The following is a 27,403-nucleotide window of genomic DNA, read 5'->3' as shown; positions in this document are numbered from 1 at the left end:
ACATTTTCACAGCTATGCCCCTCAACCTCCCTTTGGGTTGGTAGCTACAGTTTAAGTCTTTTAAAACGAAAGTTCTGGTGTCAAAAAAGTCATTACAACTCAGTCTGCACAAATTGGCCTACTTTGCTTCTTCCCCTAGAGCAGACACACAAGAGCTATTTAAAAAGCTCTGAGTTCATGCCGGCTTTACGCTTATCTGTAGCGACAAAACCAGGAGGAAGCCAGCTGGTACAAATCCGAACCTCTCCAAAGCTGGTTTTCAATACACTTGTGCATCTGGGAGGGCAGCCAGGACCAGCACGCTGCAGCTCGTGGCTGCAGGGCTGGGAGGAGGAGAACTAGGAGCCCACAGCGAGTAACAGCTCACCTGTGCTGCAGTCACACCTCCCTCTGCGGGCACCTCACCCATCACTGCAGGATTTCCTCCTTTTCAGTGTTTTTCAGTTACTTCATGTAATGTCTTACTCACCTTCTCCTCCCAGAAACTGCAGCTGACTGAAGCGCAAACAGTACAGAAATCTCAGGAGGAAACTTCAGACAGATCACATGAAAGATGATGAATTTAAACTGAAAAAATCCCAAAGAAATTTGAGGGAGCATAAAAATGATTAAGGCCTTTGACATTACAAAAAATGTAGACAGAAGGCATTGTTTAATGAATTACCACAGAAAGACCACAGAAAATACAGCGACACAGGTTAAAAGACTTTTTAATTATTTATTATAAAATACATATTTACACGTGAAGGCACTTTGAAACCGTTACAAAATTTTCATATAAGCTATTGTTTTAGCTGTTCAACAAGTCCAAAAATATTTTTTCCTATCATCACCTAAAAAGGTGAAAAAATCTGAACTGCATCCAGTCGTAGTACATTCATTTTTCTAATGAAAAACACTACTCCTAATGATAACTAATAAGGATTTTAGCACCATCAGTTTTCTACAGTTTCAGAGAATACAGTAACTGTGGTGAGCAGATACGTGAAGAGAGATCTGCACGTGATGCTGAATTAAAACCAAATCAACTAAACTCTCGTCATACAGTATTGCTGAAAGACTTACGCCATTAAGCCTGATCGTACGTTTCCCATCCAGAAAGGCTGCAATCCTCCATGCAAATAGAGCAGACTCTGCCAGCAGCCAAATCGAGATTCCCCATTTCCCCCACCACACGGGAAGCTTTTAGGGACTGGAGCACACATGCTGAACAGTTATCGTTGTAACAGCACCGATGAGCAGATCAAGACAGAAAGGTTGTTTCTCTTGTACTTTTTATCTCAAGATCTGAAGACAAATATTAAAAATTGAATAAAATTAAAGGAACTGAACAGAAGAATCTACATGAAACCTAGTCCACTGTGTGGATATTTCCTGCAGCTCTCTACGGTCAAACCTTTCAGAAATAAGCACCTTTTTTGGAAAGTTAAAAAAAAAAAATCAAATATTTAAGTAGTTAATAATTCAAAAACAAATTACAGAGTTTGTAAACTTTCTACTCACTGCTGAGTAGGGTCCCTGCACAGGTACACTTTTAAGTACACTTTTCCTCCATCATTGCTGGCCAGATTCCTTAGCTGAGACTGCTTGAAATGATTGCAGTGTTCTTCCCTGGAACTGTGGTACAGCAGATCTTGCAGCATATACTAAACAAACCAAACAATGAAGTGAACAGAGCTCCTTAAACAAGTCCTATGTAATCGTTCTATTTTTTTTTTTTCAGTTCAATATGCACATAAACTGAAAAATACAGTGCTGAGACGTTTCTCTATGGCTCTAAACTAAAATGCAATTATGAAATAAGATCAAGCTACTGATTTACAGTAATGAATAAACCTTGACTTTTCTCCATTTTGGTAAAATAAACCCTACCAAATCCCTCAGCGTTAAAAACTTAGTTACAAGAACTGGATGCTGGAATTTACACATTTCCAATAAATCCAAGCCTTTAATAGCTATTAAAAAACCATATATACAAACATGCCTTATCTGATGGGCTTACATTCAGTGTAGATACTACACAAGAGGCTAAGATCTTCAGGAAAAAATAAAATGAAGAGATACAATTTGTTAGATGACTTTATGCATTTGAACAGCTGTAAGATGGCCAAAGCCCCAGCTGTTTTTCAGCTGTAACCAGCTTGTACTTCTTCATGGGTAAGCTGCAATATGTAGGAACAGCTTCTACAGCAGGGTTGCCATCAGGCTTCCAACGGGAAAGGAGCAGCTCCCGTGGCAGCATTCACTGGCTCGAGAGAAAGGTAATTCAGACTCACTGAACCGTATCTCAGTGCTTTATCAGATGTCAGCGTCCAATGTAAGTCACTGCTGTTTGTACTTTTTGATTATTGCCTTTGTTATCGCAAAAGCTGTCTGATCCACGTCGTAGCGTACACTTTTACTGAAGTTCTGGCAGGAGATGGAGCGCGGCACAAATCATACAGTTCAAAACGGCTCAGCTCTTCCTGAGGCTAAGTGATCAATCTTTTCCACTCCAGTTACTCCACAGTAAAATAATGCATAAAATTCCACATTCTTTTAAAATAAGGCACTTTTAAAGTTTCTTCCCCAAATACCAAAAGCTTGAGGAAACTGAACTGACTTCACTCATTTCCTTGTCATTCTTATTTCAAAAATAAAACCAGTGTTACTAGAAGCTGAGTTACACTCAGAACTCACGATGCTCTAAATTAGACTTGAGAACATCCAGTATGGCTTTCTACAGATCACTCTCTTGCTAAAACTACTCAAAGAGTAACTCATAGGACAGCGTGGGCTGTGAACGAAGAGCATCACCACCTCTCATTCTCTGGCATTTACTACTTAACCCTTGCTTTTTGCATCCTGTGGAAGTCAGGTAAAAGTTCAATGTTAAAGAAACTTGGCAGTTGTCTGTATATAAAAGCAACAAATAAATAGCGCAACAGCTGTATCCAACTCCATAGCTTTTAGATCCCGCAGCAAATGGGCAGTTTTAGTGATTTGCTCTTTCACTGACAACATCCTGGAGACGTTTGAGTAGAACGTCATCATTTTCCTGGCAGAGTCGCTTCGTAGGGGATTCAGTGTCACTATCAATTGTTATAGCTCGCTTCTTACTCCTGTGTTCACCTTGTTTTATCATATTGTTGATGTCCTTCAAACTCTGTGATCAAGATAAAAAAAAAAAAATAATCACAAGTTACTAGGACTCCATTTCAAACTTTCTCTGGTTTTCAATTATCTGAGAATAAAAAGTTATTCTGAACCTCTTTGCTGAGTGAGTGATGGATTCTACATAAAGAATTCTACCCTTCACCGCAAACTGAGAGACTAGTTCAATGAAACCTCACTGCATTAGAACACATCCTAATTAGGAGATTAATTAACCCTCTCTCAAATTGACACCTTTCAACTTTTTGCTTTCTACCTTGGAAGGACTCCCATTAAATTTATACAGTAGCGCACTTCGAGGTGTCAAGCAGGCACCGTTCTTGTGAGGCGAAACGTAAACAGAGTGCTGTTGAGAGATCCGTCGAGGAGATACTGGCTGTTGCTTAATGTTGGGGAATGGAGATAAGGGAGGGGCTTCCATCTGCAAGAGAGGACAAATTTGGATAGGAGCTGAATCAGAAGATATTTAAGAGCAGTAACTTCACAGAAGGAAAGATTAATATACTTCTGGGTCTTCTTTAGAAGATTTTTATCCCGTAAGAGTTAAACAACAGATCAAGTATCCACCAAACAACAGAACAAATTTATTTTCCAGATGTGTTACACAGATGCTCCACAGGCATTTGAGCAAGTGGGTGTTGCATCGATATCAAGAAGCTGAAACCAGGGTTGTAAACTGAACTGCATCTGCATTTGTCCTCTTGAAAGGCTGCTAAAGCAAGTCCTCATACCATTACCTACAGCTATTTGACTTCTGTAACCACACCAGGTGAATAACAGCACAAAATTATTGACTGTCGTGGTTTAACCCCAGCCAGCAGCTAAGCACCACGCAGCTGCTCCCTCACTGCCCCCCGCTCCCAGTGGGATGGGGAAGAGAATCAGGAAAGAAGGTAAAGAAGGTAAAACTCATAGTTTAATAACTAAAGTAAAATACTAACAATAATAATAATAATGAAATATAATAATAATAGTAATGAAAAGGAATATAACAAAAAAAAAAAAAAAAGAGAAATAAAACCCAAGAAAGACAAGTGATGCACAATGCAATTGCTCACCACCTGCTGACCGATGCCCCAGCAGCGATCCACCCCTCCTGGCTGACTCCCCCCAGTTTATATACTGGGCATGATGTTCTATGGTATGGAATATCCCTTTGGCTAGTTGGGGTCAGCTGTCCTGGCCATGCTCCCTCCCAGCTCTTGCACACCTGCTTGCTGGCAGAGCACGGGAGACTGAAAAATCTTTCACTTAGGATAAGCGCTACTTCGCAACAACTAAAACATCAGCGTGTTATCAACATCATTCTCACACTCAATCCAAAACACAGCACTGTACCAGCTACTAGGAAGAAAATTAACTCTGTCCCAGCCGAAACCAGGACACTGACATATGTTTAACTGTCAGGAAAAACGACTCTGTGTCTGATTATCAGATAGAACAAAATTCCAAAATACTTTACTTACTACATGATCCTGGTTTGTGATATCGTACTTCAGTGCAAATGATTTTACTCTTCCTACATAGACTGCATTGTAAAATTTAATAAGATCTCCTCTCTCCTCTGTTCCCGACTCACTGGAGTTCTCTGCTGCGGATCGTCCTGAGGAACTGCCAATTTTCACAGACGAGTCTAACAATAAGAGAGTGCTTCAGATTTCAGAAACATAGTATCAGCAAACTGGGTGCTTCAGATTCGAACTTACAATATCCAACTGACAAGAACTCATCCATAAATCGACTAGTTAATGAGATGAATTAAAGAAGTGTGCTTCAGACAGGAGCAGGGTGTGCTGTAGGTGGTTATGAACATTAGGAGGAGCTACAAATTGCTGCTAGCAGGCTAGTGGATTATGGCTAAAAAGGCCAACATAAATATTTATTCCAAACTTGGAAATAGCTGTAGCAAAAAAACTGTAGCACAATTGACCCCTTTTCCCATGCTTACTTTGGGGAGTGGTAAAAAGCCATCTGTTGCTCTTAAAACTAAGTTTTAAGCAGTCTGACAACTCTCAGCTTTTAGGTTCTGTGACAGTTTCTAGTGATCAGCTGGCAAAGAATAGCTTCGTACTCAACTCATCTGCTGCAAGGAAGCCACGACACTCTTTGTTCAGGCATATTACGAAACGGCTGTTCAGTGGAAAGAGCTGCAGCCACACAGCAAGTATATTTCTGTTAATGTTCTCTCTCCCCTAATTAAGCCGGACCGCTACTGAATACAGCCTTCCGTTTCATCCTTCGTACTGTTTACTGCCAAGCAAAACACGGCAACACAGAATAAAGCCTCTTGCAATCAGTGCACTACGAGACAAACATCAAAAGCTTCAGCTGATACCCGTAAGGGTAACTCCTTAGCGTGCCTGCCTTGTGTCACAACACAAGCACATGTTCCTGTAAGCTGGTGTCAAAAGAGCAGGAGTTAATACTAGATGAAGGAGACATGAGCCTATTAACTGAAGAAAGAGTCTGGCAGGAAAAGCACCTGAAGAACTTTGTAGCCGAGTACATTTGTTTAACAAAACGCTGGAGCCCAGTGCCACTTCAGATGCTGTACAACATCCAGGAATTGTGTTGCTGCTAGACAGGATGCTGAACCTACAGGAGATCAGCACTTTCCTGGACCCTGGTGGAATCCTCAAAAGGCATTTAAAAAATGGCTCTAACACTCGTTCAAGCAGTTGAATCCCACCCACAGTGGGAATTTACCATACGGAACAGTCTTCTAAATTTCTGCATGCATCCTGGCTGCAGATCTGCTCTGCTCATGGGTTCGTACATGGGCTTGTGATCTCTCAGCTTCCTGACACGTCACTAAAAACGGGCATGGCACAATTTTCGCGCCTTTCTCAAATACTACTCTTATCCCTTTTCTCCTCTAACCCAGAGCAAAGAAAATACCAACTATTTAAAAGAAACCTGAATATAAGAAAACGGCTGTCTTAGAGTCACCATTTTTATTTTCTGAAACAAGTTCTCCCTATTTAAGCCTTCAGGATAGGTGATATTAAGAAAGAAACCTGTCATAATATTCCAGGCACTGTTCATCTTTCTTTGTTAACCAGTGTTGCTGTCCAAGAAGAACTACTGACACACTAAGGAAACACTTCAACCTTGAGCAATCAAATTTAAGGAAACAAAATTAAACATTTTTTCCAACTAGGAAGCGTATTTTCCATATCTAAACCACAGGAGGGCTACTGACAAGATGGTTTCTTTTACAACAATACATTTGTTTTTCTTTAATACATTTAAAACTGTAAAACTTGCTTCACTTCTCCTTATTACTTGACAGTTCAGTTCTTTAAAAGCCCACAAGTACCTTTTTAAAAACAGCAGATTACTTTGCTGTACCTACCTTCTGTCATCTCCACATCTTGGTTTGCATTTTTGTCCAGTGGGACATCGGCAGAAATATTTCTCAACAAGACACTCCTATAAACCTACGGGACACCAGGGAAAAACACTTGTCAAGGAAAACAAGGAAGTCAGAAGACTAGATGAAATCCATCTGAATAAGAATGAATATAACATTGAAGAGGATTTGAGTTTTGCCTTCTCAGCACAAACATTTGAAAAGCCACCTCTATCTGGATTTATAAAAAGGAAAGGCAATACTATTTACTCACATGGCTGTTTGCTTGTGGCTGATTTCTGTAACATTTCATTATGTCCTGAAAAGTTCTTTCCTCTTTGGTTACCTGGAAAAGAAAAGGCTATTGAAGACCAAGTGCAAGCAGCAAGGCCGGGCTGCTCAGGTCCAGTCTATTCAATTAAATTCCCTCTATACAGCTTTTTTGTATTATTATGAATACATAATTTTAAAACTTAGTTCTGGTGATGAGAATATGAGAAAACAAGCATTTTTCCTGTTCAGGCATTCCTTGTTTCTTAGCTACTAAAGCCTTTTGTTGCTTATGATGCTTAGGAATTATTCCTTTTCTGACTTTTCTTCTAGTGACACTAAAAATCAAAGGAGGGAAATATTAAGTCAAAAATGTACTTGTAAATTTGAAAACCGGACCCCTTAACTTTTCTAAACAGAAAGTGGGGAAATCCTGAACAAAACACTAGGCAGGTATACACACAATTTCAGCTTTCTTTCGTACTTCAAAATAGCTCATTTGTTAAAGGACTTCGTTCTTCAGCCATGCGTCTGTAAATTTAACAGCAGATGAGCAACAATTTTTGTAGTAGGAGCCAGGAGAGAAAGTATCGTGGTCTCTGGCTAAATTGTCAGGTCTCACACTGCACTGGAGACAGCACTTAGAAGACTGTATTTAAAAAAAACCACAAACCCCAAACTGATGAACTACATGACAAAATACAGAGCACTGACTAGTCAGTGGTTTTGCTTTTCTACAGCTATCAGTATCGATGTCAAATGAGCCTAAGCTATGCTACAGTTAAGAGCACAGGTAGTCACAACTTGAACATCAGTTTCCCTGCACAGACAGTGCCCCTCTTCATTTGCCTTCCTCAAGAAGAAAAGGTAATCCATCCCCAATGTTTTAGAGGAGCCTGGACTTAGTTTCACTTTCCTGAATTTGGGTCTGAATCAGACTTGACGGCCATTGTAACCATCAGTTCTCAAGTTTGAGTCAAGCCAATATTCCAGTTTCATAATCCAACTTAACACCACCTTAAATCAATGCTGGCAAATTGAATAAGAAAAACGAAGAAGTATGAGTAACAAGCAGCCAGCTCAATTCCTCAGCCTGAATCTTCAAAAGCTAAGAGGATTTTTGTGGAATAGAAACTTTCCATCCATACATAAGGTTGTGAGCTCCTGCAGGTTTTTGCACCTGCGTAACTCTGTAACTGTAATGGCGTTTTTAGTTCAGATTACATAGATCACGAAGATGACAAACAGGAGAGAAAAGACAAATATGGGCCTGACCAGTGCTCATTGTGCACACGCTCAGGAAGAGAACAAAAAGCCTCTCAACAAACTGGCTGGTTGATGGGAACTTTTCAGATTATGCAAAACGAGGAAAAAATATACTGGGATTTCATCTACTTCTTGGAAGGACTTTTCCCCTGCCTCCAGTAATATGATGTGAATAAAGCAATCAAACTGGAAACTGTGAACACAATTTATGTTTTCAATCGACATGAAATTCCCTGAATTTCTTAAAACTACACATTACCTTTGCCATGATATAAAAGGCACAGAGGAGGAGCTGGTCCAAATGCCTGTCCTTCATTAGATCAGCACAATGAACCAACGTGAATTCAAAGCATGTCCATATCTTCCTGCGCAAGTCATTGGAAACATCCAATTTTAAGCATAGATCACGCAGGCGCACACTTGCCAGATGATAAACCTGGAAGAAAAAGACACACAGTAAAGAGTCAAGCCAAATGAGCTTAACCTAGTCTGTAAAAATGAAAGTCCTCAAAGCAGAGCTGTTCTATATTTGAATGGTTCGTTTCTGCAAAATTTCCCCCCTCTGCCCGAGACAATGTCTTCAAAGACTAAGTTGTCAACTCTGTTCAGATGTTGGATCTCTAATGCTTATAGGAAATCTGCTTAAAAATATTATGACTATAGCTTCTATACCATAGCACTCACTCTCTATAATGGAACACTTCCAACAAGCACACCGAAGGGACATACTTTAATTATGATTAAATACAATCTTAGATTAGCAAGCTGATTTTTTTTCTCTTTTTGATTACCAAAAATCGGTCTCAAAACCTGAAATAACTATCAAGTGCAACATTAGCCTTCTTCCATTTATTTCAGAAGTTCTTGCTTCATTAATCAGGGACATTATGTTAGAAAGCAGAAAGAGTTCATTTCATTTTCACTTGCTCTACTGAACAGGAACAAGAAAGGAAAGTAGGGAAAAACTATCATTTTGAATATGATGATCACTGTAAATAGAAGGTCAAAATTTAAAGGCAAATTTAAGTGAAGATTTTAGTTCTCCTTCGTAACTAAGAGGAATATGTTGCCTACCACATGGTTTGTTAAATACATGGCTACAGCTGAAGTATTCCCCAACTGACAGTAAAGCTTCCAAAATGCAGTCCAAGTTCATGCCTGGCAGCTGGCTAATCAATTCTTAATCCATTCTCAGAGAGACAGACAGACTGTCACTATCAAAATTAAAGAACCAATAGTTCAGACACGGGATGTGGCTTACAAGTGTTTCCAGGAATTAGTTTCTGTATTAAGATTTACCTTAAAGATTGTTCAACGTAGAATTCTCTAGATTTACAGTACAGATACCCTAAAAGGGGAAAACCTCTGAAAACAACTTCTCTAGTAAGAAAATAACAGCAAAAAAAATCTTCTAATACTTTTGAGAGATTAATTTAGGCATATATTCTTTGCAGGCATTTAGGCAAGTTACCCCTGCCTCCTCCAAAGACCCCTCACACACTCCACATTGGAAATGAAAGCAACTAGAAACAAGTAATCTGGTTTCTCTGGGGCACACCCAGTTCTTAACTTACCCCTTAAATCCTTCATTATTTCAAGAAGTTCCTTCTTTCTAGAAACTTTTAGACAGCGTGTTATTCATCACTGCTTTCCGAGTCCCCATACCAGCAAGATCAGCACTACTGGGTAGACCTCAGAAAGTTGCAAATGAGAATCTCCAGGTGCAGGATCCAAAACAGTGCATTTTTGAATGAGCACGACTCAGGAGAATAACCTCATTTCTGATACGTCTAACCCTTGCAAATGTGGGAGGCAGTAAAAATAGACAAGACAAGTAAAAACTACCAATATTTCTTAGGTAGTTATTTATAGAAGCTGCTAATTAAAAGAAAAAAAAACATGAAACATTTCATGGGGAGGGGAAAGGGGAAAGTTGGATTCTCTGCAACACCGTTTCCCTTCTCCTCCCAGGTATATAAGAACTGCTCATGCCAAAGGAAAAGGTACATGAAGACTGAAAGGTAATGAAAACTGCACAAGGAGGCAAGCTGCAGCATGGCCACGAACAGAAGTAAAGCATGACTTCCTAATAAAGACACCTACCTTTCTGTAAAACAGTGCCAAGGATCCCGTTTTCTTTGGTTTGCTTGCTGATGACAGATGCACTTCTTGTGCTTGATTCACCTGCGGGTGGCAGGGAGCCTGAGCCTCCATTTTACACGGCTGACCTAAATTCATCGAAATGGGTATCAGTGTGATCCCACCCATTTCATTTGCAATACCTGGAGGTGATAATACATCCAGAAATAAACCGTTTGCTCTCCTCACGCTGCAGAGTTAAATTGCAAATCATAAATTCAATCACAAAAATTTCATACTAAAGATATCTCATCCTTCTGTACTGGATGCTGAAAAGACTCTTTGTCCTTCAGAGTCTTCAGAAATGATTAAAAATTACATTTCTGGTAATGCTTACAGGAAGAACGTGAATGTGAATGATCATTTCTAAAACTATCTGAAAGTACAAAGTTTACAAGAAATCACTATTTCTATAGTCAGTGTTCCACTTTTTTGGGGGAGGTGGGCATTCCCTTTCTTTTCCATTATTCTGCAAACCTGACAGCACATTCTATACAGTCCTCATTAGTTTCCTCCGTAGTCAAATTCTCTTGCTGAAAATCTCCTTAAATATGAAAAGTGGAGATCTTTTCCTTGCATCTTTATCTACAGGCCCAGTTTTGAAATTAAAAAAGGCTATAAAACTCATTTCTCATGTATCATTTTCAGAAATATTCAAGCATCACCCAACTTCAACAAAACAAAAATCCCCCACTATTTTGCTAACGTTAATATGTAGCCCTTGTCCAGAAATTCCAGAACTTTTAAGATTATAATAGACCAAAGTTAAGACAAACAGTAGTAAATCATTATTGGAGCTGAGAACCAGAGCATTGCTTAATCTGTGGTGAGGTGTAACTGGAAGAAGCAAGAACTCCACAACTTTGTTCGCAAGGAGGAATCCTCAGGATGCTTGTCAGATATCAGATGTCTCCACAGAAGGAGATGTCAGTATAAACTTAAGTTTTTTGGTTTGGGTTTTTTTTTTTTTTTAAATAAAGTGATACATATGCTTTTAAAAAAGAGGAAGCGATACATTTTCAAGATGCATGGTCTGTTTAAGCAGATTTTAAGAGCAAGCAAAACACCTGGTAGGGAAGAAAAACGGGAAGAATTCGTACCATGCAGTGGGATAGTAACCTTCTGTCCCGTTTTTCCTGGTACTGTAGCTGTTGTCATGGTCAGTACTGTTTGGCCAGGAGAAACCGACACATTTTCAGCGGCAATGCTTGACGCTGGAGCAATTGTCAACTTAGTTCCTTCGGTTAAAATTTTCTCCATCTGCATTTCTTTGGGGCTGTCATCTCCGAAGAGCCTTCTCTTAGCACTTCCAGCTGTAGGAGAACTGTAGCGCTCGTGAACAGAGATTGGTGACAATGGCTGCACGTCTAGTATGCAAAGGAGAAAAAAAAAAAAAACCACCACCTTAAGAGGAGCAGCTTAATAGGAATACTTCTCCGCAGGAGGGGAAAAGGCTAACCTTCAAACTACAAAACTGGAGTACAAGAAATCACTTCTAGTTAAGAACTAATCTCACAGTTCACTGTTCCTAGGCGATATGAACAAGACCTATAGTCCAACTGTCTCCTTCTATTTTGTAGTCATCCCAGACAACTCAGTTTCACAATCAGGTACGACATGGAAGACAAGAGTAACCAAGCTAATTTGCAGAGACTGAGGAACATGCAGGATTACAGATACTTACTCCAGTCTGCTTAGCCGATTAGTAATATTTGCAAGTCCTATTCCTCTGAACTCATTCCTCTACAGGAACACTGACCGCATTCCCTGGATATGCTGTCTTCTGTGTGTTCTGGCTTTTAAACTCTCTCTAAACTAACCCCAATGAGAAGCCTCCCACCATCATGCACCCCCAGTTCCTCTCAGGCTTTTCTGTTGCTTTCAAACATTTGCTCCAGAAGTAAGACTGAAGTACACAATACTAATTTACAGGCTTCTGTTCCTCTGGCTTGTTGCATTTCTGCTGAAGTCTGCTAGCCACTTGCAAGGATACCAGTGACAGCAGTTTCCTACTTCCCACAAAGCGGAAACCTTCCGGATAACTGGCCAGGTAAGACTGATTGGAGACCTTACTTCTAACTCTGCCAGGATGGTTTTCTTGGTACCAGGGGCAAATAAACATTTCCAATCCCCACCATTTTCGATTTGAAGTTAGGAGGAGTGTTTGGTACCAGATTCTCATATACAAGATAGTCTCACACAGCCCTACCCATATATAAGACACCATCTCCAAGTTGCTTTCCCTTCCATCAAACAACTAACCATAACATCTACAGTAACTGCTTATACATCTCTTTCCTAGTGAGTATTTAAAAAACAGTCTTGTAATGCAATTTGCCAAACACACACAAAAGCAGACAACATCACAACACCAATCAGTCCATAGGGCACCAGCAAGAACCTAGGGACTACTGTTTGGGATACAACGAAAGCAGCAATTCCTAACTCGGGAAGCACGAAAAAGCAACAGCAGTGCTGCCACTGCCTCTTCACCCTCATTGTCAAGAGACAGTTCTGTGCGATACCTAGAATCTGCAAAGAGTAAGGCAGTTCTTTAGAGGAAAGAATACTGCAGACAAAGTACTGTCCTCCCCTCCTGAAAAAAAAAAAAAAGTTCTCTAGGAAGGAGGAATAAATGCAGCTCTGTCATTCCATTTTAAAAAAGTCACCTAAAATCCAGTCAAACTCACTGAGAACGAAAAAAAAAAAAAACTGGAAAAATCTGAACAGCAAAGGACAATAAGCCATCAGACGACAACCCACCTGAGAGTAAGGCAACCCCTGCATCAAAACAGTGGCAAAACCTGCTCCAGTTCAGAAGTGAAGCATTATCACCAGTGTCTGCTGCCAGTAAGACACAGCAATGGTTTGACTGGAGGCATCTAGACTTCCCCTTGATCAAATAAGAGGCTTCACAATTCTGAATGCTTAATTCAGATTCAAGATTGCTTTTTGCAATTATAAAGAAGTCTAAACCCCCTCTCCTCAAGTCTGCACATTCAAATCATATCAGAAACCTTGAACATACCCCGTCTTAAACTCCCACCAAGATCTGTCCGAACCTCTTTTACTCGAGGATGAATTATAGGAGATATTGGCATCATAGGCAAATGCCCAAGCCCACTTCCTCCATTGCTTGCTTCGAAATTACTGGGAAATATTACCTGGGAAATAAGAAATGTCAGTGTAAGATTACAAATAAATGTCCCTTCTTTGTGCCAATCTATTAATAGAAGTTTTTCTGCAGCAATTGTCTCATTTGAATGGTTTTCTGTATAAAACATCAGTAAGAAAAAGAACGTGAATTTCCTAATAAAAGGAAAACAGGTAACATACTTCTTCACAGGTTGGGACCTTGTTTTCTGAGGCCTGGAGGGCATTCCAGAGTGCCGAGTCCCGAGTCCAGGCGAGACTCTCGAGAATTTGTTCCTCGATGCTGTTAAGGTGCTTCACCATGTCTCTGGAAAGTCCTTCCTCAGACCGAATCAGTACTTCAATTACCTAACGGTAACAAGACACACACACAAAAGCAAAGTCATATCTCTCATGCTTAACACTATCAAATCATTATTCGTTTCAGGATCCTGTTCAAAACTTCTCTTCAACACAGAAAGCTCCAGCCTCCTCGCATCTTCATCCTCCCCAACCCTCTTCTGATCCTTTTTTTTAACCCCCTTTTCCCAAACGCCATCCAGGAGCTGGAAATGGACAGCAGATGTCCCATCAATGCAGAATAACCCACTCCTCGGGTTTTTTTAAAGCCCCCTCTCAACATGGCTAAGCACATACAGAATGAAAGCACTAAGCACACGCAGCGCTCATCCAGCACGGGCAGCATACCTAGGAAGACATAAGCAGGTATATCTGCTTAGGCTGAGTACGTGAGAACCCCAGCATTTAAGCCTTCCTTCCTTTCAAACAAGCGGCCCATAACGAAAAGGGTTGAAAACACTGTTTTAAAGTTTCATTTAAGAAAAGGTTAGAACCCTTAGCATGTACAAATCAGGGTTGAAAAGAGTTGAAAGGGCCCTTGAAATATCTTACTTACCCCTATGCTCCAATGCAAGATCCACTTTATTTGTATTATTTCTCACAGAGGAACATTCAGCCTGTTTTTCTAAAGCTCCAGAGATGGAAATGCCATAAAACTTCCCTGGAGGACTTACTGATGTGTTTACTTATTCGTACTACAGAAACTAAGCACCCAAAGAACAAAGTTACAAATGGCACAAGTGGAATAATAAATATTGGCTCTTGTGTGTGAAGTCTTTGTGATGGCAATTTTTTTCAAGTAAGAGTGCCACAAGAATGTACGCTGAATAGCAAAAAAAATTCAAATTAAACATAAATCTCTTCCACAAAGTTGGATCTGCACCAGTGCATCTGGTGTTGATGTAGACTACCAACAGCCATGGCAATACTGACAGATTTGTTTCAGCTTCACTACTGCCCTACATCTGAGGATTAAAGAAGGAAGAAGGGAGAACAGAATATAAAACAGCTTTCCCAAAGGGTTCAATTTTTTTGGTTGTTATCATCTAAACACAACTACTTCTGATTTATTTAGGACTAACTGCAGTAAGCTGTTAGGTATCTAGTAAAAATAGGAGGCATACAGACAGATGATAAAAGGATCAAACAAGTCAAAGAACAGAAGTGACATTGCAGGCAGGGGGGAATGAGGTTAAAAAAAGAGCAAAAATAGAGAACATCCAGGAAAAGAGATTTTATGTTCTGTTATATAAAACAAGACAGAGAAGAAAATAAAATTTAACAAAGCAAGCCTGCGGTAAGTAGTAGTAGCCAAAGGCAACAAAGAATATTATTGCTATTTTATCACTAATAAGCAGAACTATAGCTTGCAGTCAATAAATAAGAATATCATCAAAATATATGCTTGAATGCTTTAGTCTACTAAAAGTGTATACGTATTAAGAACTAAAAGTTGATCAACAGCACGTTACAGTTAAGTACCATTTACAAAATGGTTTTCTTGCTTTAAGTTTCAGCTTTAACTCCGGCATTACACATTCCAGGTAATATATTTAAGGACAGCCAGAATTTAGAGTAGGCATATTACACATTAACATCAGTCCTTCTCCTACTTGATTACCTGGGAAGAGCATCATCCTCTAAGACTGTCAATCCAGTAATGTGCCATTTTTAATACAGATCCAGTCCTAAGATAGTATTTACCTTATAAAAATAGAATGGCCTGAGGTCAAGAACTTCAATGATCCAGGGAAAGGTACGAGGTGAGCTATATGCGAAAAGCACGATCTCCAAGCAGCATGCCATGAGAGAGCGGTGAAAGACATCTTGTTCCAAGAGAGCCTGAAGAGATTACAGAAAATGTCAATGATCTGAGATCTGGGAAAGGGAAGTTTGAATTTTGTGGCACTAATACTACATAGCTTATTGCTGGAGAGAAGAGCTACTGCTTTTTTCTGGCTTCCACAATCTCCTCCTTTTACAGGGAAGTTTAGAATGGTAAAGACTAGAAGTAGACTAACAGCGCCAAAACCATCACATTTTTCATACTGTGGCCAAATGAATTGGCCTCCTTATTGTGAATCACAAAGCAGAGCAAATGCATTGCTGTCTAACATGAAGTATTCATATTGTTAATTGGATACGAAGAGAATAAAAGTTATCTGTCCATAAAGTCATGATTCTAGAAGGCAACACAAATTAAGATGGTTAGTTATGCCAGAATTGTATCATTTTTAATAGCAGTAAAAGCTACATTTAGGCACCTCCCATATATTCCCCTTTTTTAACATTAACAACATACACAGACTGCTCTGTTCTGGAACTATCTGAAGATAACCCCCTAGAGAGGGTTACAAAAAGTGTTCCCCTCTTTTGCCAGTTCTTTACTTACAGTCAGATCCTTTCCATGCAGTCTTCGTGTTTCTTGCACCATTATAGTCTCCAAGATTTTATAGTACAAAATCTCTGCCAGTTTTAATCTGTTTACAGCAAAATCTGAAATTTAAAACCAACAGAGATGAAGCCCAATGCCGTTTGTACAAATGGTCTTCAGACTAAATCGATCAGTACTGGTCCTTCTCTAAGAAAATAGTGCGTGTGTATATGTATAGACTTTGCAAATCAAAAAGTATGTTCAGAAATCCACTAGTCATGGGAACAGCAGGAAATTCTAGAAACGTTTTAAAGGATTATGTATTTTAATATTTCTAGTGATGCAATTTTGCAGACAGTTGCAATAATAATTTTCCTATTTGTATTCCATTTCCTTTAAATTTTAAATCTAAGAAGAATGCAAGTTTACAATTTTTGTTAAGAGCTGCTATAGTTTCAATGCTCTCTTGGTTATCCCATTTTGAACTGCAACCTTGGTTTTACTCTGTAATAAAGTTTTATTCTTTACTGTGTTCTGTTTGGATCTGTTCTGAGTTAAAAACAGGTCCACTGTATTAAATACTTAGACAATAGTATATATGTATGCATTTCATGTGACCTGGTTTAATATTTTGAAATATCCCATGCATTTCACGTCCATACCTATATGAGATCCTGGCTGTTCATCTGTTGACTGAGTGTAGCTGCGACAGAACGTCTCACCTATTTCTTTCACTCTGCTCATAATGCTTTCCATAGGGCTGCGTGCACAAGACCTGAAGTGGAACACAAAAAGAAAGCCTTGTTTGTATAAATAAATATTCAGTTTCAAAAATACCCTCAAAAATAAAAAAAAAAACCAACACAAAAATACCACTCAAATAAAAAGAAGAGAAGCCAGTTATACTGAGCTTTCCTCATCAGGCAATAACCTGTATTACCATAGAGAACATAGGAAAACATAAAATATACAGAAATATTATTTCCTTTTTTCCTTTCCTAACGGAGTTAAGAGAGGCTACGTAGATTTTGGAACAAATGCAGGAGAACGCAAGAGCTACAGTAGCACACTTAGGAGAAAAACATACCTGCTAGGAGCAAGGTAGTAGGAAGGATGCTACAACAGGCAACCAAACAACCAAACGCATCCACGAGACCACACAAACCAGGCACGGTTTGAGGGAGTACAGGAAAGCGTTCAAAGTGAAGCGTCAGCATCTTTCCAAAAATACCTTATTTACTAGCAAGGCAGAGAGGAACTGATGAACTCCACAGTCACTGTCATAAAAAGGGGCCAGAGAATCTCTCTGTCTGGAGATGCTCTTTTTGAACGCCTCCAGATTTTCCAGCAATTCTGTATTAGAGGACAGTGGCTTGTGACTAGTGTCAAATTAAGACACTAAACTATTTTGAAAAGCTATCACTGAAATAAACTAAGGTTTCATTGAACAAAGCCTTCTAATTAACTTCAAAGTTATGTTTGCAAGCAATTTTATTTGAAAGAGAAAAATATTCAAAAGCACAGAATATTACACATGGAAAGAACTGTGTTTTGGACTATTTCTTCTAATCAGACAGTACATATCCTAGTGCTTGCTGAACTCATAACGAAGATGAGCAAAGTACTCAACACATTTCTTGAGAGGTTTACTCAACTCTTTTCCCCGTTTTAATATTTACATCTCTCTTGACAGACTGGTTTATTACTTGAACAAACACATTTTTCATTAGAGATTGCAGACACATTAATGTTTTAATTGTGTAATATAAATAATATCAAACAGTCCTTAAAAAAACAATCAAAGAAACATTCAAAATAGAAATGCAACTTGCTGAGCATTTGTAAACTTAAGAACAAGTTCTAGGAAAACTTTCAAAATACATGTAACTCCAAAGATGAGAACTAAAAGTACTATTTCTCACCTATTTATGAAGGTTGCTTTAAAGAAAACATTACTTCTGCACTTCAGATATTAAGTGCTAACACTAAATGTCCATTCTGATTAATAAAAAAAAAATCTGGAGACCTTACACCATAATACAGCAAGGCCTTAATTTGCACGGACGTTAGGCAAACACCCAACAGCTTTACAGGTATTTACTCTTAAATTATTGCTTTTTATGAGCTATGAAGCAACACTGATCTACCTTTTACTGATAAACAATTTTGTTTATACTCAACTGCTTATGCACCAACATTTTCATGTGCATTTCACTACAGCCAGCATGCAGTCATGCGTCCAGAAGCCAAAAATATAGGTTGATTTATGTGACTGGGACTCTGTCCTAGAAACGGTGATCATGAAAGGCTGGGGTTATGTTCAGTAGTCACTTATTATGATTTCCCAGTATCATACAGCAGCTATAAGGGCTGAGCGAGTGCCTCTTGACTAGGAATGCTCTAACTCCTGCTGGGACGCCTGCCCTAGGACAGACATCACGGCTCAGGGAGGAAACCAGTAAGCTGAAGCATGCCCAGGGAACAGCCACCAGAACAACTAGAGAAGTGGAAAACATGGCTGCTGCTATACAAGAGATCAGCATCGACCATAATTAGGGTCACTGCCAGGCTTATATATATATATGCTATAAAGTTAGATTAAGATATCCTGAAGTAGTACGAAGGAGAAATGGGGAACCTTTAGGCTGCTTTTAGTCTTATCTTCCCAACTCTTAAAGGCAAAGATTATAGCTTGTTGACTCTAACATTTCTCTCCTCCCCCAAAACCTCTGCCGACATAGTTACCATATCTTTTAATTGAGCCATACTTGTTTAAAATTTAAAACAAACAAACAAAAAGTGTTTGGCTTTCAAGCAGACAAACAGTGACATTAACATTAGCAAAAACTGAAGCTACATTAATACAATGGTGGTGACAAGTTGGGGGGGGGGGGGTGTCTTCAGCTATCCTTCTCCAGAAGATGAGATCATCCAGATCATCTAGATCTTTCAACTAGAAATAATACAGAAACACAGACAAAAATATTCTGCACCAAAGAAAAAAAAAAAAGTCAAATTTGAGCAAGCTGTCACAAGCATGAAAAGATGAGTTTCCATTTGTATGAGAGCAGCTGCAGTGGACGTACTTACTCAAAAATACTTATAAGTTGCTCACTCGGTGCATTTTTCAATCCAGCCACAATGTTCTGCAACCGGCTCACGCTTTGTGTTGCTGAAGCAACAGGAGTGATGACAGCTTCCTTTTCTCGTAGGTATCTTCTTCCAGTCAGGGGAGTTGAAGGTGCAAATGACCTTTTCTGTCAGACAGAGAAAAATAATAAATAAAACCAGTCAACAGAACTGTTTCAAAAACCTTTTGAATGAGCATCTCCTGCAAAATCTCTCCAAAGATTAAAATGACACCACTAGTACGCTACCTGAAGGCTGCCATGAAACCTGTGATCTCAGAACTGACTGAAAAATCAGTTAAAGTTTTCCCAGGACTCCATAAATACAAAATATAACAAATCTTCAGGCAGACTAAAATTAACTCAAAGTTTTTTTTTAAATAAAATATAGGAAAATGAGACTTTACATCTTAAAGCCTGCACATTTTTAAGCTCACTTGAACATTGAAAAATACAGGGCAAGAAAGAGAAAGCGTATGCTTCCATTCACAGTCCCCGACTGTGTTAGTTGGGTGACACAAGGAGTACGTGGCAGAGCTGCCTAGGAGAGGGTCACAGAAAATGTTCTTTGGGAAACGCTCTCCTGGTGGACCTAGAGCCTCCCCTTATCCAAAGAAGGATGTAGAACTAAGCAGATGGAGCTGTGTCAACTGCACTTACCTATTTGTATCCTGCTTTCTGGAAGCGATGCAATAAAGTATTTGGTTTTGAATTATTATAACAGACTACATTTTGAAGATACAAGGCAAATAATGAGGAAAGGTTAAGTCTGCAGTCAGTATGCATAAATAGCAATGAAGCCATTATTATACTACAGAAACTGAAGTATTTATCAATTTATCAAAATTGATAAAACTCATTCCAAATTCCTGTCTTCAATTTGCCTGAATATGAAATACACTTATATTTGGGAGAAAAAGCTAAGCTGTACGATTCATTTACACCAGCACTAGCATCTTATAATAAGTATTCTTATTTTTTAATTGACATGTGAATCAAACAGCATGTGGTTCTTTCACACAGCCAGCACCATTTTTTTCCCCTTATCCAAGCTGAAAAAGTAATCAACCAAGTGTTTTCCCACATGCCAACTTCATTAAATACATTTCACATTTTCAAACATAGTGAAACATTAACTCTGTTTATAGGCTGCTTTTTGTAATGAAGAGTTAGACTTTGGTGGGGTTTAGGTCTCAAATGTTATTTTCCATAGAATAGTACACAAGTTGACTTTTCCTGTCCTAAAAAAGGAAATATGGGGAAAACAAATAAATTAATCCAGCACAAAGGTTTCATGGTATTCTTATGGGATATAAATGAAGTTTGAACAAAACGGTAAGACCTATATATTTAGGTCTTTACTTACTGATTTTTTTTGGACAAAAACAGACTACACACGTGAAAGTGCTCTCGTCCTGTTTAAGGAATAGTTATTTACTAAATTCCACAGGAATTTTAGGAAAGAAGACATCACCATTTCTCCTTAGCAAGGCAGCATCCACTGAAGCCTGCAAACGGCACTCATCATCTTCCTCTCAGGAAGAAGTTCAAGAAATTCAAAGTCACCTCAGTGATTCAAATAGTGTACAAGGATGGAAAAACTTGAAGGAGCATTTCAAGTGAGATCAACATGTTAAATGAATCACCTTTTCAAAATGCTGCTGAAGATGACACTCCACATGAGCTCTTGCTGCCGTTTTCCCGACTGGCACGTCTGCAGGAAATTTTCGAGGAGTGCCAATTTCTTCTTCAGCATCAGCTCCAGGAAAACTCTCTCGTCGAAGTCACCCACTGTCAGAACGTACTCTTCATACTCTTTATTCAGTGCTTTGCTGAAAGAGAAGCCCAGATTTTATATCAAAGGTTAAACTGCTGAAGAGAGAGAAAAGGTGCCAGTGGAGCTAAGGTACAAAACCGAAACCAACATGCGTTCAAAGCATTTGATGCTTTCAGCAGCAGTGCTGCTTGTAAACAGAACTTCACTACCCCAAGCAATCTGCCTGCGGTCGTCCCTGCCTTCCTTCGTACTTAAAACCTCCTCTGTTCCCTCCATGATCCGCTGCAGGGACCGCTCTTCCTCCTACATTGCCACCAACATTTGGCTCTCAGTAAGAAGAGGAAAAAACAACTTTGCTTCCATCCCAGTTGCGAATAAAACAGTTTGGAAGTACTCAACTGATCAGATGTTAAATCTTTGGGTACACGGAGCACATTAACGGTAGTTGCATAAACTAGCTACATTTGATTTCCACTTTTGCCACTCCATAGCCCATAATTTTCCTAATGGTACAGCGGAAGGGAAGTTTAAGAGCTAGCCGCCTGGATTCAATTTCTAAAATCACTACTGACATATGAAAGCAAACAAATCTTTCATTTTCTTTATACCAGCTAACCCAACTGTACAACAGGAACGTTTAATCTCACAAAGGTTGCAAAGCTTTAAAATTATACTTGGGAAGCAGAATGAAACTTTTGAATAAAAATCAGAAATCGCTCGCATCAATAAATCCTGCTTGCACGTTTTTCATGATACATGAATGCTACATGAAATATCTTTTGCCTGCAAAGTGCCTTAGCAATTCAAGCTACTACTTAAGCATGTCTGTTAATGGAACATAACAACGTATTCATGATGCAAGTCATTCTGTGATCCCACAGGAAACCTGACTGTATCACAGGTTCACCTTTCCCGTGTCTTTTAGAAAAAGTAAAAGTCTATGAAAAGGTTGGACAAAGAAACAGAGAGGCTTCCATGTTTCCTTTAGATGTAAACCTACTTACAAAAGAACAGGGACTACTGTATCATTCCACATGACAGCTATTATTAAAATAATACTATTAATTTTAAGTAGAAATACTAAGAGAAGTTCACTGCTTCAAATGGATCACAGCAACACTGTTTTATATCTAAATTTGAGTGTTATCTACATTGTTAAAACAATTGAGTCTTTGCTCAAAATTCTCAAAGCAAACCAACAAGTTAAAACTCACCTTGCAAAAACAAATTATTAGGTATTTTTGGAAAAGGCAAAAAAACCCTTTAATGGATCCAGAACAAAGCAGCTGCTGTTCATATTTTGCATTTAAATTAGCTTTCAGAAGTGAATTTAAGAAGTTTCTGAAACAACTATACTTGCCTCCTACAGAAACACTCTACCTCTTTTTTGTGGTTTTGCAATTGTTGCTTCTTTTTCTTTTGAGTACTTCCGTTGCATTCACAGATTTATACACTCAATTGGAGACTGATAAACGAATCTAAAGACTTTCCCTACTTGGGTATAATACTTGAGGTGCATATAGAAACAGCTCCGTGAACTTCAGAGTCAAGGTTTTGATTTGCATTAGATTACTCAAAGGTTACAGTTGCCAGAAAATAAGGGCAAGCACCATAAAACCTGACACTAAGGAAGAAACTCTGCAGCTGACCCCCTGACGTTAGACACATCTCAGATCCAGAAAGCATTTCAGCCAGATAGCAGCTTTGATTGTCAAATAATTAAAAAACATTCGTTATTAGGAACAGGAAAACCTGAGATTTAGCATTCAAAGGTCTGTATTTTAGAAATGAAACCAAACCCCATGATTAAGAACATAAGCTGTAACTTACTTATTTTCTGTAAAATTGCAAAGATCCAACAGACATTCTCCTTTTAAGATCTAAGAACAAAAAGCAGAAATATCTCAGATAATAAAATCAAAACTGTTCCAACTCTAACAGTGTGAAGGCATGATGCTTTCAGCCAAAAAGGAAATGAGATTTAGGAGCATAACTGGACTTTTTTTTGCCTAGACCAAAGGATTACAATCCATTAGCAAGACAAACAGATGAGGACAAAGCCCAATTCTATCCAAGCTCTAGATAAACTCACTCATCAGAAACAGTACTGCTATGGAACATCTGTTCCATTGGTGGGTTAGGGACTGACCTGATGAACGACTACACAGAAACTGCCACAGAGCTTGGAAAAAGTTTCCAGGATCAAAACCAGGCAGAACAATTTGTACACCCACAACCTCAACCTCTTCCTTCCACAGCATTTTGCTCAACTCCAAGACAAGCAGGACCCACGCTACTGTGGACAGTTATCCCACAAAATTATTTCACAATGAGATTACTTTTTGCCTGAAGAAAACATTATCGTCCTCGATTCAGTTTCACACTGCCAAGAAAGGAAGCAAAAATTCTCCACTGACATAAGAAGCCAAAACACAGGGGACCTTACAGCACACATCATTAAAAGTGAGCGTAGATTCTGCTCCTGCTAAAATACATACAAAGAAAACCTGACCCAGCCCAAGTTCATTTGCCTATTAGTACACTTTCCTGCAGAACCTGCAGGATTTAAATGGTCTCAAGATCATTCACCTGAGCACTACCATGCATTCTTAAAACTAGTAAGATGTACCTTCCTATCAAACAGTTTTGAAATGTATGGTTTAAAGTAGTGTTCCTTTATTCCTTTTGCTTCTACTAAAAGCCCGTCATGCAGCTCACATAGTGTGGCAATGATGCAAGGAGGATCTTCAGAGGCTTTGATCTCTGTCCCGTGGAAGTCCGCCGGTAAGCCTGAGAACAAGGAGCGGGGCGGGGGAAGAAAAAAGAAAAAAGACAACCAACCTTCAACTTCATTTAAAAAGAAACAAGAGAACAAAGCATATTTGATTTTAAATAATCTGTCCCCACCATACCTTTAAATGATGGATTTAGCAAATCTCTTCTATTTGGACACAAAAGGGCATTTGCAAAAATCAGGTCCAAGCAGCACAGAAGCAAATGATAGGAATTTACTAAATCATCTCCAATCATACGGAAATTACCTTTAAGAGACAGCATATCACGTCAAGCAACACAAAAGAAGTTCATAACTCAGAGAACGTACGCAAACCACACAGCTAAAAAAAGCAAGCCTACCCTTAGTGTACACAAAGAGAGTCCAGCAGAAGTTGAAGAGATCTTTAACACCGCACGGCACCCGTCTATCAATGAGGAAAAGGGGGGAGAAGTCAGTCTTCAGTTCCAGGAAGCTGAAGCTTGTTTTACAGTAAGAATTTCATTCCGTTTCCTTGATCAAAATAACAGTTGGAGCCACTGTCTATCTTAATTTCACACGAAGGCACAATCTAAGCTATTTGTCCTTATTTCAGCTTTCACGAACTGACAGTCTCCCACCTCTCTCCACGGAGCGTTTTTTGCACACCATCCCCGACCTTCTGACCCTTCTGTGAGCTAACGGCTGCCTTTGGCCTGTGACCCTGGCCACGCTATTTTGCTGGTGTCACACCTCCAACAGACTCCTCCCGCAGCTGCCGGCGGTGAGATGCCAAGGGCTATATAAATTCCAGTGATGGTTTTTCCTAAATATTTTACTGAAGCATCAGTCATCCCTTCAAAATATGCAACTACCGCTTGTATTACAGCTCCTCTGCTGAATCGTGTTTGGAGTAGAGATTATCCAAAACCACGGAGCTGGAAGACCAGGGAGGACGTTATTCACGACAGCCCACAGAGACGCTAAAGCTGTGGTTACACTGATGAATGCTGCTCCAATGAAGGAACATTAACAGAGCATACCGACAAAATTTCTCCCAATAGGCAGTGGTGCCCACAAAGCTACCTGCCATACGTGAAGAGCTGTAGCAGCAGAAGTATCCTTTGTACCTGTAGACGTGGAGCTATGCTGGAGCGTTTTACCAGAACAATTATCCCCCCTCACATCCAGAGGACACACGTGAACTGGCAAAAATACCTCGCACGGACCCAGCCCGGCTCCCTCATCGTTAAGGTCACACTCTCGCTATAAAGCTATCACAGAGATGGCCGCACAGTCGGCAGGGAATACGGACAAGCTCCTTTAAGTAAGGCAGAAGTTCTGTGCGTGTCTGGAAGACGACACCACCAGTTACTAAGTTTGTCATAAAAATGAGTGCATCAGCTGTAACTTTCTTCCATTTGCGTGTTACCGCTCATCTGGCAATCACGTTAAAAATCCAGTAACGCGGAGGTCACCGTGGATGTAATGCCGCTTTGTACGGAGGGATTACGTCACGATACCAATGACCTCAGCCAGCACTTTGCCAAGACAAAATATCCCTGCGCTACTTAAGTTATTTCTGCTAAATATTTTAAGTGTCAGTCTCGCTGTATCTCAAGTTAATCCATCTCACTGTACCTCTCCCCACCACACACGGACATTCTCACTAGGGGCCAGTTTCTGCATGTTACAGTAAACTGTGTAAACAGCCACCGGATGCAAAGCTCTGCTGACACGAGCCGTACCCCATCAAGATTAGGGATACTTCTGTATTCGCTGCCTTTCAGAATCGAGGCCACAAAGAGGCTCTATCACTCCGGAACTTTACATAACTTTTTAAAGCACAAATGATGATCTTAATTTTCATAAATCTATATTAGGTATAGCCCTTTCCAGGGAAAAGTCACATTAAACCTCAAAAATACCTCTGTTTCCTGCTTCGCTGTGGTTTAGAAGTTTCTTCGTAAGGGTTTTGAAATATATCCAAAAATATTGGTTCAAACTTTTTGAAGATCACAGTTGACACTTCAAAATTTCTCTCTAGCCTCTCCACTCGCTCTCGGAATTCCTGTGGTAGATTTGACATGTCCATCCACTTCTTCATTTTGCTAAAAAACTGAATTAAACTTAAAAGAAAAAAGAAAAGTCTGCTTTATTTTGAGCTTTAACTAACTTCCTTTATTCTGAATTTTCTAAAAAGCCAAAATGCAACATATTTACTCCTTAACCACTAATTTGATCAATGTATAGGTTTAGCATTTACTTCGACAGACTCCCAAACTGTATATATTGTAAGCTTTTCACCTTTCATCACTTTGGTTTTTCTCCTTGACTCTCTTCAAGGACAGGCATGGAAACACTAATTTTATTTAAAGGCTGCCAGCATAGCTGTCAGCTAGGGGCAGGGTAGAAAGGAAAGAGCACGCACAGCTCTGCGTGTGTCGAGGGGGAGGCGGGAGAGGCAACAAAACCACAAACAAGAGTCTACGCCTATCAAAGTTACCTAGACAAAAACCCACTAGCTGTAGGTGTAATTACATTGGCAAACCCCGCTCTGGCAGTTCAGCTGAGAACAGGTCTTTAAGTGGAACGAGAAACATTCTGAGGCCTGTCATCTCGGCTCAGAGCTACAGTGGCAAGCAGAGCTGCCTGCCAGAAAGCCCCGGCGGTACGTAAACATTTATGTGATGGCACAGTTCTGTGTTCCCAGAACGCCTTACGACACGGCCGTCATCGCTACATCTAGCGATTTGGCCTAAATCCCGAGTGAGACATGAGTCTTATCTGGACTGCTAACAGAACGTTCAGAGGTCTTGTTTGTGTTTCAATTAACTACAAAAAGAAAAAGAAGTAACTGGCGTGGGTGGAACAATTGTTGGTCTGACGTGGGCGGTTTTTCAAGGGCTTGAAGTTGAAAATTACGTATTTGCATCTTATTTCCATTTTTAACAAAAGAGGACTTATTGCTTTTGTACTATTACCTCGGGACATGCAATTTCGCAGCGCTTGGAGCCGTGAGAAAAGGAGCGGGTACCGGAATCGGTAGCTTTAGCGGAGCAGTGAATTAGCAGGCATCGCGCCGGAGCAGCCGGCGATCAGCCCCGGCAACCAGCGCCCCGGGAAAGTTCACCTGAGTCTGGCGGAGCGCAGGATCCTGGTCAGCGACACGCCGTTCCCCTCCATCACGCCGCTCCCCACGGTGGGCACCAGGCTCTTGCGGCAGGCGACGTAGAGGGCGCAGGCCAGCCAGTGCAGCGCCTCGCCCTGCCGGGGCACGGCAACCGCGAGCTGCGGGGGGCGGCGGGGGCCGGGGCCCGGCCGCGACGGGAGCCGGGGGCCGCCCCTCCGCGCACCCGGCTGCGCGCGTTACCCGTGCGTATACGCTTGGACATCTGTATACATGCACGCGCCCCGGGTGCCGGCGGACCCGCGCCCCCCCCCCCCCGCCGCCGCCACCTCCTCCCGCGGCGGGAGCTCGCCCCGCTCCGCCCCTGACAGGGCCCGGCCCCGCCGCCCCTGACAGGGCCGAGCGGCCGCCGCCCCGCCCGGCGCCCCTCACCTCCAGGCTGTAGGTGCCCCGCAGCGCCGTGAAGTCGCGCAGCGCCTCGGCGGCGCTGCCCGCGTCCAGGTTGAGCTCCTGGCAGAGCCGCTCGATGGCGGCGCCGGGCTCGGCGGGCGGCGGCTCCGGGTGGGACAT

The 27,403-nt window shown here is 40.4% G+C and overlaps 1 protein-coding gene across 1 annotated transcript; it reads right to left on the bottom strand.

The window, feature by feature from the left end:
* Window positions 1-712: 712 nt before the first annotated feature.
* On the bottom strand, window positions 713-26,906 carry RBL1 (RB transcriptional corepressor like 1). The gene is given in 22 exon segments (XM_050907259.1): window positions 713-3,145; window positions 3,410-3,574; window positions 4,620-4,786; window positions 6,509-6,593; window positions 6,780-6,851; window positions 8,301-8,477; window positions 10,145-10,323; window positions 11,281-11,547; window positions 13,209-13,344; window positions 13,517-13,681; window positions 15,377-15,514; window positions 16,065-16,168; window positions 16,709-16,821; window positions 19,137-19,303; window positions 20,821-20,939; window positions 20,942-21,006; window positions 22,782-22,831; window positions 23,581-23,705; window positions 23,825-23,992; window positions 24,087-24,151; window positions 25,632-25,832; window positions 26,837-26,906. Coding segments are annotated over 22 exon segments (2,952 nt in total). The 5' UTR covers window positions 26,890-26,906; the 3' UTR covers window positions 713-2,974.
* Between the last annotated feature and the right edge of the window lie 497 nt (window positions 26,907-27,403).

This window comes from Gymnogyps californianus, chromosome 17 (assembly GCF_018139145.2).
Source record: "Gymnogyps californianus isolate 813 chromosome 17, ASM1813914v2, whole genome shotgun sequence".
NCBI classification, from domain to species: Eukaryota; Metazoa; Chordata; class Aves; order Accipitriformes; family Cathartidae; genus Gymnogyps; species Gymnogyps californianus.
Note: the sequence above shows the minus strand (reverse complement) of the source record. Positions and strands in the feature narration are given on the sequence as shown.